Here is a 14445-nt window from a genome sequence, read left to right as displayed (position 1 = left end):
GAATGAATTAACGTTTCTTGTACAAAACAGACATCACAGTTGGACTTCTCGATCAAATCAAACAAGAAATTGTAGGTAAGGGGGTTTGCTAGCCCCCTTGCATTAATAGTTAAGAGTTTGAAGGAACTTGGAAAAAAGACTCACTTAAAAAAATTAAAACTTACTTGGACTTTTTAGAGTGTCTTTTTTTTCCCTTTATTCTTTTCCGTGGGGGTAGTTTCCTTTCGACTTGGAGATACATCGGATGATTTTCTTTTGAGATCGTGAGTGGTTTCCATATCATTTTCGGTTTCAGGGTTATACAGTGGATGAGACGAGGCTGTGGTAGGAACAGGTATCGACGAGCGTGGCTTTCCAATGGTGAGCGTAGGTGTAGTAGGTTTACGAGTGCAGGCAAGAGACAGATCAGGCAAGCGAGCAGGTGTGCTACGGGATAACGGCTTGATGGGTGTGGGAGCAATGAAACCATGAGGATCCAGAATCGGGAAATCAGAAGAGACGGATGACGGTTGAGAAGATTGTTCAGAGAGATTGTGCGAGGGCAGTTCGGGTTGAGAGTGTTGCTGTTCAGGTTGAGATTGTTGCGAAGGCTGTTCGGGTTGAGAATGTTGCTCAGACTGTTCAGGTTGAGAGGGTGGCTGAGTCTCGTTGAATCGTAGGGCGGTGGAGTGGATGGAGGATCTTGCGTACAGATGTCGGCGGATGGTGGAGGATTTTGCGCACAATTTTCGTCGTTGAATGGTGGAGGATTTTGCGTACAATTTTCGTTGATGGATGATTTTGGCGGCAGGAGAACAGAGGCGAGAGGGAGGTTTTCGTCTATTTCTTCGTCAATATTTACATCTTGGTTTTCGTCAGTGTGAGTGCCATGAATTGTTGGGAACACCCAGGAGTATTCGCAGTTCACGCCAAAGTGACCTTTCTGCTTACAAATACAGCACAACAAGGGGCGTGAACAATCACGGGCTTTGTGGCCAACACCTTCGCAATTGAAGCAAATTTTGTTTGTGCAAGCGTTGCTGAAATGGTCTGGACGATTGCATTTTCGGCAGGTTGGGTTCTGACCGTTGTATTTAATAAAAATCTGGTACTTCCCAAAACGAAGAAAACTGGGGATGGGCTTAATGGTACGGACTCTGTAATGTCGGAGACCATTATAAATGTTGGGCGCGTACGAGTGTTTTCCTCGGCTAAAATGAATGACTTCACAATAGGGCGTAAGGCGTTTAATTATTGCAAGGTCAGAAAGTTCGAAAGGAGCGTCGTAGATAGTTAGGAAAGTGAGCTGTTTGTCGATGTCTTGAAGGGCGAAAGGTTCGGAATCAATGTTGAGAGAATTTAGGCGCAGGAACTGTTCTTTGGCGGAAATAGATTTGAAGGTGACCACAACTTCACCGTTGTGTTTACGTTGTAAACACTGAATGTCGGTCGGAGAGACATTACACTCGGCAAAAGCATCAAACACAGTGCGGGCGCTTGTATTCTTGTTTGACATAAAGAAGGCAGATTTCGGCCTTTGAGGCATGCTGTTTTCGGGAAACCGTATTTGTGGCGGTCTTGTTTCACTTGTAATATCAGAAGTGCGAGCAGCTCTTGAAGCGTATGAGTCGCCATTAACGGTTGAGCGGTCAAATAACTACCCAAACGTTATTGTAGAGCTGATTTAGATCTTAAGTTAGTCTTCAGTACGTTTAAACTCAGAAACATGTTCAGTGTGAAAGATTCAGTACCGCTAGGTCTACGTTCGCGTGTCATATATAAATTTTCATGTGCTGGCTGTAATGTCAGTTATATTGGTGAGACCACTCGCCACATTTGTACACGAGTTCGTGAGCACCTCTTGTCGGACAAAACTTCGCATATTTACAAGCACCTGCAATCATCAAGGGCTTGTCTTGACTCTTGTGATACTGAATGTTTCACGATCTTAGATTCTGCCCCTTCAAAATACCAAATTAAGATCAAAGAGGCATTGCATATTAAGTGGGAAAAACCCATCCTTAATCAACAATTGAAACACCTAGAATTGGCTCTTTCCTTTTAATGATGTTGTTCCTTGGTATTTTAATTTATTTTTATTATTATTATATTTATTTAATTATTTTTTTGATCTAGTCAAGCGTGCGCTATTTACATGTTTCGCGTTTTTACATTCAAATGTAACGTAAGCCCTGACACGTAATTTGTAACGTTCCTTAATTTAAATTCAAATGTACAACAGTTAAATGCTCATTTGCAACTGAAGATGACATGAGAATGTCGAAACATGTCTTGTAAATTTAAACTCAAAGTTGTTGTCTCTTTTTTGAGAGTTATTGTCACTCTGCTGTCTTTACGTCCTTTTGGTAATATATATTAAAAGGACGTAAAGACAGCAGAGTGACAATAACTCTCAAAAAAGAAACAACAACTTTGAGTTTAAATTTACAAGACATGTTTCGACATTCTCATGTCATCTTCAGTTGCAAATGAGCATTTAACTGTTGTACATTTGAATTTAAATTAGGGTACGTTACAAACTACGTGTCAGTGCTTACGTTACATTTGAATGTTAAAAACGCGAAAGATGTAAATAGCGCGCGCTTGACTAGATCAAAAAATAAATAGATAAATAAAAAATAAATAAATAAATGTAATAATAACAAAAATAAATTAAAAGACCAAGGAACAACATCATTAAAAGGAAAGAGACAATTCTAGGTGTTTCAATTGTTGATTAAGGATGGGTTTTTCCCACTTAATATGCAATGCCTCTTTGATCTTAATTTGGTATTTTGAAGGGGCAGAATCTAAGATCGTGAAACATTCAGTATCACAAGAGTCAAGACAGGCCCTTGATGATTGCAGGTGCTTGTAAATATGCGAAGTTTTGTCCGACAAGAGGTACATTAGCAAAACGGATGTCTTCTCTTGTTTTGAGCTGATTAATCGCACCATGGTCAGAAATCTACTCGACAGGAAGCTAAAGGGAAAACTAGTCGCAGACCTTTCTCATCTGGCCCATTCGTACGTTTCTTCACACCAACCTTGCTGCAGCGGACTTAAAGAAATGTAGGATACTAAAGGATTTGAGGAAGAACAAGGACATTTATATATGTGAACGATCCTTCGCAGTAAAGCACTATTTGAGCAATAGTGAAAATCAGACCTGAAAAAAATTTCAGGCCTGCACGGGATTCGAACCACTGACCTCTGCGATACTAGTGCAGCGCTCTACCAATTGAGCTAACAAGCCAACTGGGAGCAGGCCATCAAATTAATTCGACATAAACCCGTAGATGATAAATCAAACAACAACAAACATATGAAACATATGTATGAACTGCGGTTATGAGACGTATATGTGAACGATCCTTCGCAGTAAAGCACTATTTGAGCAATAGTGAAAATCACCTGAAAAAAATTTCAGGCCTGCACGGGATTCGAACCACTGACCTCTGCGATACTAGTGCAGCACTCTACCAATTGAGCTCAAATAGTGCTCAAATAGTGCTTTACTGCGAAGGATCGTTCACATATACGTCTCATAACCGCAGTTCATACATATGTTTCATATGTTTGTTGTTGTTTGATTTATCATCTACGGGTTTATGTCGAATTAATTTGATGGCCTGCTCCCAGTTGGCTTGTTAGCTCAATTGGTAGAGCGCTGCACTAGTATCGCAGAGGTCAGTGGTTCGAATCCCGTGCAGGCCTGAAATTTTCACTATTGCTCAAATAGTGCTTTACTGCGAAGGATCGTTCACATATACGTCTCATAACCGCAGTTCATACATATGTTTCATATGTTTGTTGTTTAACAAGGACATTGTAATACTGAAGCCTGACAAAGGAAATGGCTTAGTTGTCATGGACAGGAAAGCCTACGAAGAGGGTATTTTTTCCATTATCAGTGACACTTCTAAGTTTAAAGTTAATGATAACGATCCTACATTACAAAGAGAGGGTAAATTACAACGTTTTTTAAGAGCGCTTAAAAATAAGGGCCACTTAGACAAAGATACCTATGAGAGAATCTATCCAACTGGTTCTCAACCAGCCAGGTTTTATGGGCTACCTAAAATGCACAAGGCTCGGCAGCCTAATGAAACACCTCCTTTTCGACCCATAGTATCTTCAATAGGTACCAACAATTACAATTTATCTAAGTTCCTTTGTAATCTTCTAGTGCCACATGTCCCGCGTGAATACAACGTCCGCGACACGTTTTCTTTTGTACATGAAATCAACCAGTTATCAACCTCAGGGAAGTTCATGGTATCTTTCGATGTTGAGAGTCTGTTCACTAGTATACCTCTTGATGAATGTATTGATCTGGCGATCAGATACATTTATCAAGGTAACTCTGGTCTTAAGATAAACGCCGCTGACCTAAAAACACTTTTTACCTTCGCAACAGCTGAGACTGGTTTCTTGTTTAAGGGTGTGTTTTATGATCAAATAGATGGGGTTGCCATGGGGTCCCCACTTGCTCCAGTACTTGCAAACCTCTTTATGGGACATCATGAAAAAAACTGGCTAGATAACTATTCATTCTCTGAAGTTCTGTTCTACAGACGCTATGTTGATGACACCTTTTGTTTGTTCAATAGCGAGGAGGACGCGCTCGTGTTCTTTGATTATATCAACGCCAGGCATCCTAGTATCCGTTTCACAATGGAAAAGGAAATTGATAAGAAATTATCGTTTCTAGACATATTGTTAGACAACAATTATACATCCATCGTCACTAGTGTATATCGCAAGAAGACGTTTACTGGCCTTCTTACTAATTATTTTAGCTTTAGTCAGAACGTTGATTGACAGAACATATAAGATCAATAATTCCTGGGTTGGTTTTCATCTAGATGTCAAGAAACTTATTTTCTTGCTACGGAAAAATTGTTTTCCATCTTGGGTCATAGACAAGATCATTTACAGGTATCTAGCGAAGAAAAAGAATCCTCCTACAGGGCAGAACGCCTCTTCTAACTCCGGTAAACCTTCTGCGCACTATTATAAACTTCCCTACGTTGGTCGGTTTTCGAACATCGCTCAGACTAAGTTAAGACAACTACTCAAACGTTATTGTAGAACTGATTTACATATTAAGTTAGTCTTCAGTACGTTTAAACTCAGAAACATGTTCAGTGTGAAAGATTCAGTACCGCTGGGTCTACGTTCGCGTGTCATATATAAATTTTCATGTGCTGGCTGTAATGTCAGTTATATTGGTGAGACCACTCACCACATTTGTACACGAGTTCGTGAGCACCTCTTGTCGGACAAAACTTCGCATATTTACAAGAACCTGCAATCATCAAGGGCCTGTCTTGACTCTTGTGATAATGAATGTTTCACGATCTTAGATTCTGCCCCTTCAAAATACCAAATTAAGATCAGAGGCATTGCATATTAAGTGGGAAAAACCTATCCTTAATCAGCAATTGAAACATCTAGAATTGTCTCTTTCCTTTTAATGATGTTGTTCCTTGGTATTTTAATTTATTTTTATTATTATTACATTTATTTATTTATTTTTTATTTATCTATTTATTTTTTGATCTAGTCAAGCGCGCTATTTACATCTTTCGCGTTTTTAACATTCAAATGTAACGTAAGCACTGACACGTAGTTTGTAACGTACCCTAATTTAAATTCAAATGTACAACAGTTAAATGCTCATTTGCAACTGAAGATGACACGAGAATGTCGAAACATGTCTTGTAAATTTAAACTCAAAGTTGTTGTTTCTTTTTTGAGCGAAGCTCATCACCTTAGTTGTGATTTGAGCACTCTCGCATGGCAACGTGTCTGCACTTGGTCCCACAAGTGTAGCGCCCAGGCAATGGTTTATTCCAGAGCTTGGCCCAGTGTCTGCACTGCACTGATGAGACCCACATAGGTCGAAACAGTGTGCACTGTTTCGAACATCGCTCAGACTAAGTTAAGACAACTACTCAAACGTTATTGTAGAACTGATTTACATATTAAGTTAGTCTTCAGTACGTTTAAACTCAGAAACATGTTCAGTGTGAAAGATTTCAGTACTAGAAGCAAATGGACTACTCAAGTTACGCACATATGGATTTTAATACAGCCTGTTTCGTAGACCAACAAAAGTTGATCCACTCATCAGTCAAACTCTATACACACTGAGGCATCGTGACGGTTAACTCTAACTCAGCAACGTGATCACATGACATTGTTTAAAAAATTCAAATCGTGAAAACCGTGTGCGCGCCGATAATAGCGTTACGAATACCTGAGAATATATTTTCGCCAATGTCTACAATTGGATATTACCTCACTTCGCTTGTTTAAAGAGGCTTCATGTGGACAAGACAAAATAATTAATTTCTCAGTGAGGCATAAATTGCAACGTTTTGTGGCAATGGAATATGCTCTTGCCCTAGCAATAATTCTCCATGAAATCGAATAGTCTTCCCTCTTCTCCTTGAGTTTCCACAGGTACTTGCTCAGCTCCGTGTCATTTCGCCGTCTCTCGTGGTTGAACGACATTCGGTGGTTGCGCCATCTAGTCTTAAAATCTGTCGCTGTGAGGCCAACGTACGTTTCAGTTTCTCCCCTGGTAGCGACTGTGGCTTGGTCGACAACCTCGCTTTGCAAACATTTCCCTCCTAAAGGGCATTCGTTTTCGTCTCTGCAGTTGCACAATATTTGGGGGCGGCTTTCTTCTGGCATTTTTGCGTTCCTGATTGTGGTTTTGTTATGCCCGTCTATGATCTGTTTCATATTGGGTGTGCATGAGTAGCTCAGTTTAATGGTGCTTCTATTGAAAATTTTCCTCAGTTCGTGGGTGACTGGAAAGCACTTGTCAATAAGGTTAATAAACGCTCCGCCAATGTTGGTCTGGACGTTTCTGTTAAATGGTGGGTTAAACCAAATTATGTTTCTTCGCCTTTTGGTTTGGTATTGCGGTTGGTGCGGTTCCGGTTCAGTGAAGTGCAGCTTGTATGTGTAGCCACTCTTGTGTAACGCGTCTTGGTAGGGAGGTGCGGCTTTGTTAAACATGTCTTCGTCGGAGGAGATTTCAGGAAGTCTTTTATTAACTGCTTCGGGGATGTTTCGTAGTATGCAAGGTGGGTGGTTAGACTTGCTGTGTACGTATAGAGGGGTAGTTGCTGGTTTGGAATAGGGTCCGAATCTGCCGGTTATCAGGTCGAGCGTTACATCGAGAATGTTGATGATTTTCTTGTTTGCCTCGATGGTAATTCTAAGGTTGTTTTGGGCAAATATCGTGCAAATCTGTTTCTTAATTCTCTCCAGTTTTTTAAGGTGTCTGGTTTATGACTGCAAGGCCGTCGTCACGGTAAAGTCCGATGTTCACATGTCTCCACTGCATCGTAACTTCCCATGGTGACGTCGAAAAGGCCGTTGGAATTTTTCTTCTGCCAAGAGGTCTCATTGCTAAATCGTAGTGATTCCTTAGCAAGTAGGACGATTTGGCGATCATCTGGGGAGATGTTCGTGTAGTTAGACGCGAAGTCGAGGGCACGTCCGAGTAGATCTTTCGTTATTGAGGGGTAGAATTCTACAACATCGAAGCTGATGAAAGCAGATTCGCATTTATTTGGTAAGTTTTTGAACCACTGCAGCACAGAGGATGTGTTCTTCCATTGATTAACGCCTGTTGCATTCACAAGTTTCTGGTTAATATTTTCGAGAATTTTCTTGCTTATTTTTCCAATATCCTGTTTTGATGGGTTGATCAAGCGACAAGTGGGTCGGTTTAAGAAATTGTCTTTACGGTCTTTAAGTGTTACGAACGCTTCTCTCTGGGCGGTAACTTCGACCCGGTCGTCAATACCTAGTTTCTTCGTGATTGCTTTGGCTGAGGCGTCAGTTTTTCTGAGCTGCTTGCCGTCAGCTTTCTTGTATGTTTTGGTGATGTTGTCGTTCAGGAGTTGATTATACTTCGTGGCCTCTAGCTTGTAAAAATTGGTAGATTTGTCCGCTTTAACGAATAAGCGATTTTCGTTTTTAATCAACTTGATATCTTCATTCAGTTTTTTCTGAAACTGGCATTTCGTATTCTTGAATTGGACGCTTTGGATTAATCGTTGCATGCCGTCCTCAAAGTCGCGCAGCTCTTCGATGACCGACAGGCAGTTGTTTGTCTTGAAGCCGAAAGTTTCTTTCTCTCCCGCTTGTCCTGGGTTCAAAAAGTGGAATGCTTTCCATCTCATGCGGCGCAAAAATTGTTCGGTCTTTTCAATCAGTTGCTTTGTGAATTCCCTTCTTGATGCCAAAGGAATGTTTTTCGTTGAGTAGTGGAACGCCACACGTTCCATATTTGAATCTTCGGTCACACAATGCTCAACAAAATAGGAGCTATATAAGCTATAACAGGCTGTATTAAAATCCATATGTGCGTAACTTGAGTAGTCCATTTCCTTCTATAATCGCTCCTTCATTGTCGAGCACTGTCCTGGATCCTACGTTGCCTATGTCGCTTATATATATATATATATATATATATATATATATATATATATATAAATATTATGAGAGGAAAAAAGGACGTAACTACATTTCCCGACAAGCCTGTGAAACCCCTGAAGAGTGAAGCGATTCACGAAACAGGCTTGTCGGGAAATGTAGTTACGTCCTTTTTTCCTCTCATAATATTTATTCTGCTCTGCTTCAACGTATTGAGCACTGTTCCACGCGAAAATCGACTTGCAGACTTCCTATATATATATATATATATATATATATATATATATAAATAAATAAATAGGTATCAAAACATACCTAATACTAAATCAAACATTAAAAGTCATCTTACCGAGCCTATCACGTAGACGGTCCGCAGGCGATGGCGCTTGTGAGTCCTCAACAATAGAGTCATAAATTTCATTTTGTATCTGATCACTTGTTTTATGTTCACTGTGTGTGGGTGACTCTTTTCGTTTCCTTTGTCAGAACTTTCATACAGCCAATTTCATTATCGACCAGGAAACGTGTAATTATTTGAAAGCTTCAAAATATTTCTGAAGGAATATGTCAGTCTTATTGAACCCTCTTTTAGTTGAACTCTCTTTATTGAACAGACTCTTAACTTACTTACAACTGCTAACTTCAGTCTCAAATTCAATCTTCTCTGGAACAACCGTTCCCACTATGCCAAGATGACAGTAGCTAAGCTGTCAAACTATGTACGTCGTTCACTATGTAAAAGAGAATATAAACAGTTCATATTCTCTTGCTACGTAACACCCATCTAATCTCACTAGAAAAGATCTTGCATCAAAAAAAGGCCCTTTTCCATTCGCAAACTTTTACTCTTTACAGTGACCTTCTTTCCTGTTTTACGGACTGTTCGAGTTAAGATCTGGCAAAAGTAAAATAAACTGAGAAAAAGTAAAATAAACTTAGTCAAAACTAAAAGAAACCTGTTAAAAATGAACTTTGGAGGAAAGTGATGCTGAAGATATCTAAATGAATTAAGAATTGACCGAAAAGTTGGAGAAGAAAGGAAAAACACTCCGGAAAGCCTCTTTCTCTTCTAAGATCGAGAAGGCAAGTGTTCTTGAAACGAAAGCGCTTAAAAAAAATTTCAAGAGGAAGATAAAAACCAAAAATGGGTTATTAGCGCAGCTACTTCCAATTAAAGTGCTAAACTGCACTTAAATCAAAGCTAAAGAACACACACTTCTCCGATCGTGAGTTTGGTATGAAAATAAGCTAAAGTAATGACCAACGATCGAAATATAGGAAAAGAAACTATAAGAAAGTTCCATTACAGATATCAGCCCACCTGAAGGTAATTGCATAATACATATGAAGAAAAAAATGGCCTAAAAACAAGGAAAATAACGAAAAGTGTTGTAAAAGAAAGCCGGTTAACAATGTTCCATACCGAATTAACGATAAGAGGAAGTATGTTACAACTTATTGTAAGATCTAAACCAAGATCTGACAGTGAGAGATCTAGAGGACATAAATTGAAATGAAAATTAAGATAAAGCTGTAAAGAGAGTAAGAGATGATCAACCAGTTATTTTCACAAAACACATAGTAACTTAGTTTTCTTTCCCAACACCAGGATGAATCGGCTATTAATATGTCATACACATACACTTCCATGGCTATGAATCTTCCCGTTTAATGAAAATTTCTTGTTTTAAGCATAACACAGCTAATGGGCCAATCAGCTAAGCATATCTAAGGAATTTTGGGAAGTTACTACATTATTAATTCTACTCTCCCTATTGAAGAGGTCTCTCGCAAACTGTGATTGGTTTGTGACGGGCTGCGTGGCATTTCAGATCATTCCACTTGCCCAACCGGTATTTACCAGCGACCAGCATCTCGGTACACAACTCTTGACCTCTTGCGTTGTTTGGTTCTCCAGGGACCCAGTTTGTGTATCCCTTTAAGGGACTCCCATCAACCCATAGAAAGTTACCAATGGCGTGCATCTTCCTCAGCCCGAGCCACATCTGAGCTCGGGTCCATCTTTTTTCTCTGAGATAAACCTGAAATTGATATTTATGCCATTCGGGGTCATGTTTGTGGATACTTAAGCTAAGATAGAGACACAGAGTTCGGAAACTATTATATGTATCCAACAGGCGATTATCCTCAGCTAAGATTATAACTTTCTTAGAAAGATAGCTTAGTTCAAAATAAAGAATTTTTTTATCACAGTACGGCCGTGTTTGAAAATAACTCGTTTTCCGTAACTTTTTGCTTTTACTCCTCCCTGATATCTTATTTTGACCGAATTAACTCCATCAAAGGTTGGCGCCTTGGATAAAGCACTACCTTAATTGAATTAGTATGTGTACATGATAACAGGTTTCGGCTCCTGTGGTAGTGATCATAGTAAAAAAAGGATTAGTTACATGAAAAACGCTTTCTTTTCCGATGTGCTTTCAGTTCACGTTGATTTTGAAGAAAAGAACACTGAAATGAGCGGCCTGGAATTTGTATTGCACGCAAAGGACACTGTTCCTTTTTCACCTCTTAACGTTCGTCAAAGCCAATACCTGAGCAAGGTGTTTGACAAATTCATTTTCCTCCTCTGAGGAAATGATCACCATCTGTGTGTTGAGTTTCAAAAACTGGTCCCGTGCGTTAACCCATCGGCGGGCTTGTGCCTCTACCACCAAGTAGCAACGTTTCTTCAGCTCCATCCAAGGTGGATAGCAAGTCTCTGCATCAAAACGGAAACCAAGAGTTTTGCGTTAAAAATAATCGAACATATGGGAGAATATTAAATTTCCGAAAATTATTAAAACAGTTGTTTTAACAGGTCTGTAGTTAAGCTAACTTAAGCTATGATGCTCTTGCCACCCCTCCTTCGTCATCAAAAGCGAGCAGGCTTAGGTTTTAAAATCATACATAAGGTGTGTTCACCAGCACAGAGGGTATATGATAAACTTTATTAATATGATCTCACTTTCACAATAAAAGTCAGTCTTAGTCCAGTTTCCTTCGTTACACTCTGTAGTTGCATTTCCTGCGACTTTGTACCCAGGTTGACATACAAAGTCAAGGGTTTCACCGCTACGATGGAGAGTTTTTGTGTTCTTTGGCAGTTGAGCTCGCTTGACTAAGGTTTGGGGAGGCTTAGTACAGGGTATAGCTAGAAAATAAAACAGACATTGGATTAGTCAAGAAATGAGGAAATGTGTATCAAAATTAGACAACTAAGAGTTGCCTGTTTGGTGGTTAATGGAATGTTGTATAAAGCTAAGGAAGAATATTACTCGAGTATTATCAAAGAAAATCCAATGATTCTAAAAAGCTTTTCCGCACAGTGGAGAAGCTGCTTCAAAAGAAAAATGTGAAGTTTTATCCGCCAGCAGAGAATGATGAGGAATTGGCTAATTCCTTTGCAGATTTTTTCTCAACCAAGATTGACAACGTTCGTAGAGGCTTTGCTAACATGAATCAAGGACAGCACAGTCTACCTGTTCCAGAGAAAACCTGTTCTTCCTGCTTTACTGAATTTGAAATTGTTACTGAGGAAGGAATAATAGACTTAAGGAGGCTGGATATAGTTTTTCACTTTTCTGATGCAAGATATTTAAACTAAAATTACGAAGCTTAGCTTTAACGAATCGAGGTCACATTTTCCCCTGAAATAAAGATATTATTGAAGAATCAGTTTGTTAAAAATCTATTGAAAAACTCGTTGCCATGGCAACGTTGCTGGGTTGCAATGCTGGGTCCAAAATTAGACTTGACTTGAATTTTCTTAATTACTGGACGGTGAATTTATTTTAGATTTTGCATGCGTTCTTTGACTGTCTTCGTCTACTTGACTGTTCACTTTAAAAAAATTCTGTCAGAAAGTTTAAGGAAAAGAGGCCTTTTTTAGAAGTCATCGTTAATTTTTTTTCCCTCTGACAGAATTTTTTCGAATTTTTGCGAAACACGTACAGAGCCGTTCAAAGTTAACGTGCAAAAAATGAAAAAAATTCACCGAACGGCAACGGAAATACGTCAGTCTAAAGTTTCAAATTTCCGAAAATTTCGACTCGACAAGATGGGTAGTTGCGCATGCGCAACATTTGTGTCACGCCACGACACTTGCCACGGACGCCACGAGGTTTTGGACGTCTTATTTCGCCGAACGTCCTTCGTGCTCTTCTAAAGAGCTTTATTTTGCTAACAGAGGTTTACCTACTGGGTGGATTGCGCCTGGAAATGGCTGCTGCTCTATTTGCCTTCAAAGTGCTGGATTATTTTGTGCAAAGTGTCAAGATGTTTTGTTCCTCGTGGAGCTGATCGACGCGATGTGGTTGGAGATTTGCTAAGAATGGCGACAAGTGCTTCCTTCCCACCGTTGTTGTTAAGATCTTTTGAATAAGTCATCGTAACACAGGCCGCTTTCTACAATTTTCTGAATGATGTTTTCTTTGAAGAGGAGTTCGTTATCGCCCTGTGAATAGAGCTTGTCTTTGAAAGTTTGGATGCGTTCGTGGCGTCCGTCAAGAAATTCCATGTCTTCGAAAGCGAGGGAGGTGGATTTTACATTGCTGTTGTTTACGATATCAGCGCTTGTTAGCTGCAACGGGGATTGAAAGAGGACACAGTGGAGGGCACGTACATCTTCCAAAGCATCGTGTGCGTTGAAATATTCATAAAAAACAGCTTGATACACAGAAGGGAGATTGCTTTTACATGGTTTTCCGTGAGGATTGAGAAGAGCGTTACTACCTTTGGCGAGTGTTTTGATGGGTGGAAGGCTATCCGCGAAAAACATGTTCTTCGACGATAATATTTCTTTATTTGAATTTCCAGCACATCGTAGGAGTGAAGGAGTGTCGAACACAGAAGAATTGTGGCCAATTAAAACGGTGTGACAATGCGTACTGCTGGAAAGGAAAGTGGTAAAAGATTGAAGACATTCGCTCAGGAGTGTACTGGAACATTCTCTTTGAGCAAAGTTCTCTCACCATTCACAGTTTTGACAGTGACTTGTTGACTCGAGAAGCATAGCTGCTGATATTGCATGTAGGTAGCACCTATTTAGTGTTCCGGAAACCAGCCACGATATGGGAAAATAGCTCCGACGATCGCGATCGTGTTTGCGGCCGGATTTACGCGTATTTTGGTCACTTGAGAGTGTTGTAGCTTTCCGTTTTTGAAACACACTACTAATAAAGTTAGAAGAAAGTGTAGGCAGTCTACCTATAAGCGTAAAACATAGTGTACTAGGCAGATGAAAAAATAATTTTGGCCTAAGCGCGGTGGCCATGTTTATTTGTTTGTGTTTTTTTTTTTTTTTTTTTTGCAACTTTTTAAAAGTCCCGGGTTAATTAGAACCCAGTCTGCGCGCCCCAAAAAAACTATATCCAGCCTCCTTAAACACAAGGTCTAAAATCAAATCATGTACATTAGACCCATTGTCGGCTACTATCATGAAATAATACTATTGTAAACTAATTCCTGTTTTCAAAAAGATCATGAACTTATCTCTGTCTACTGACGTAACCAGCCAGATAACTTGAAGGTAGCCCTATTAACACCATTACTAAAAAAGCCTGATGCTGACCTCGAGTTGTTTACAAATTTTCGTCCAGTATCAAACTTGAAGTTTCCATCTAAATTGATTGAAAAGTCTGCATATCTTCAGCTAAACAAATAGTTAATCAACAACAACTTGCATGAACCATTACAATCTGCTTATAAAGCATGGCATAGTACTGAGACAACCCTTCTTACCATCACGGAAGACATAATGCTATCTTTAGGTTGACGTGAAAACGTCTTTCTGGTACTTTTAGATCTATCGGCAGCGTTTGATACAGTTAATCATTCCCGCTTGTTGTCTAGACTCCAAATTAATTTTGGTATCCAAGGCACAGTTTTGGAATGGTTTCGATCATATCTCTCTAGCAGAACCCGGCTTGTCAGTGTAAATAGCAAAAAATCTACACTACGGGAACTTACAGTTGGTATTCCACAAGGATCTGTGATGGGACC

At 39.6% G+C, this 14445-nt stretch overlaps 1 protein-coding gene and 1 pseudogene across 1 annotated transcript; one reads left to right on the top strand and one right to left on the bottom strand.

Moving 5' to 3' along the window:
- Nucleotides 1–9028: 9028 nt before the first annotated feature.
- LOC148733638 (low affinity immunoglobulin epsilon Fc receptor-like) lies at nt 9029–11993 on the bottom strand. The gene is made up of 3 exons (XM_088756452.1): nt 11411–11993; nt 10998–11164; nt 9029–10484 (listed from the first exon to the last, which is right to left on the bottom strand). The coding sequence occupies exons 2-3, from the start codon at nt 11142–11144 to the stop codon at nt 10215–10217; spliced, it is 417 nt and encodes a 138-aa protein (XP_088612578.1). The 5' UTR covers nt 11145–11164; nt 11411–11993; the 3' UTR covers nt 9029–10214.
- Nucleotides 11691–14107, top strand: LOC148733637 (uncharacterized; annotated as a pseudogene).
- The last annotated feature ends 338 nt before the right edge of the window (nt 14108–14445 follow it).

Source organism: Stylophora pistillata, chromosome 4 (genome assembly GCF_964205215.1).
Source record: "Stylophora pistillata chromosome 4, jaStyPist1.2, whole genome shotgun sequence".
NCBI classification, from domain to species: domain Eukaryota; kingdom Metazoa; phylum Cnidaria; class Anthozoa; order Scleractinia; family Pocilloporidae; genus Stylophora; species Stylophora pistillata.
This window is presented reverse-complemented; position numbering and strand designations above follow the sequence as displayed.

Excerpts from the sequence above, each read along its gene's own strand:
- LOC148733638 (XM_088756452.1), bottom strand. The coding sequence starts at position 11,144 with ATGGAGCTGAAGAAACGTTGCTACTTGGTGGTAGAGGCACAAGCCCGC. Across the intron at positions 10,485-10,997 it reads TTGTCAAACACCTTGCTCAG|GTTTATCTCAGAGAAAAAAG; the intron begins GTATTGGCTTTG and ends TATCAATTTCAG.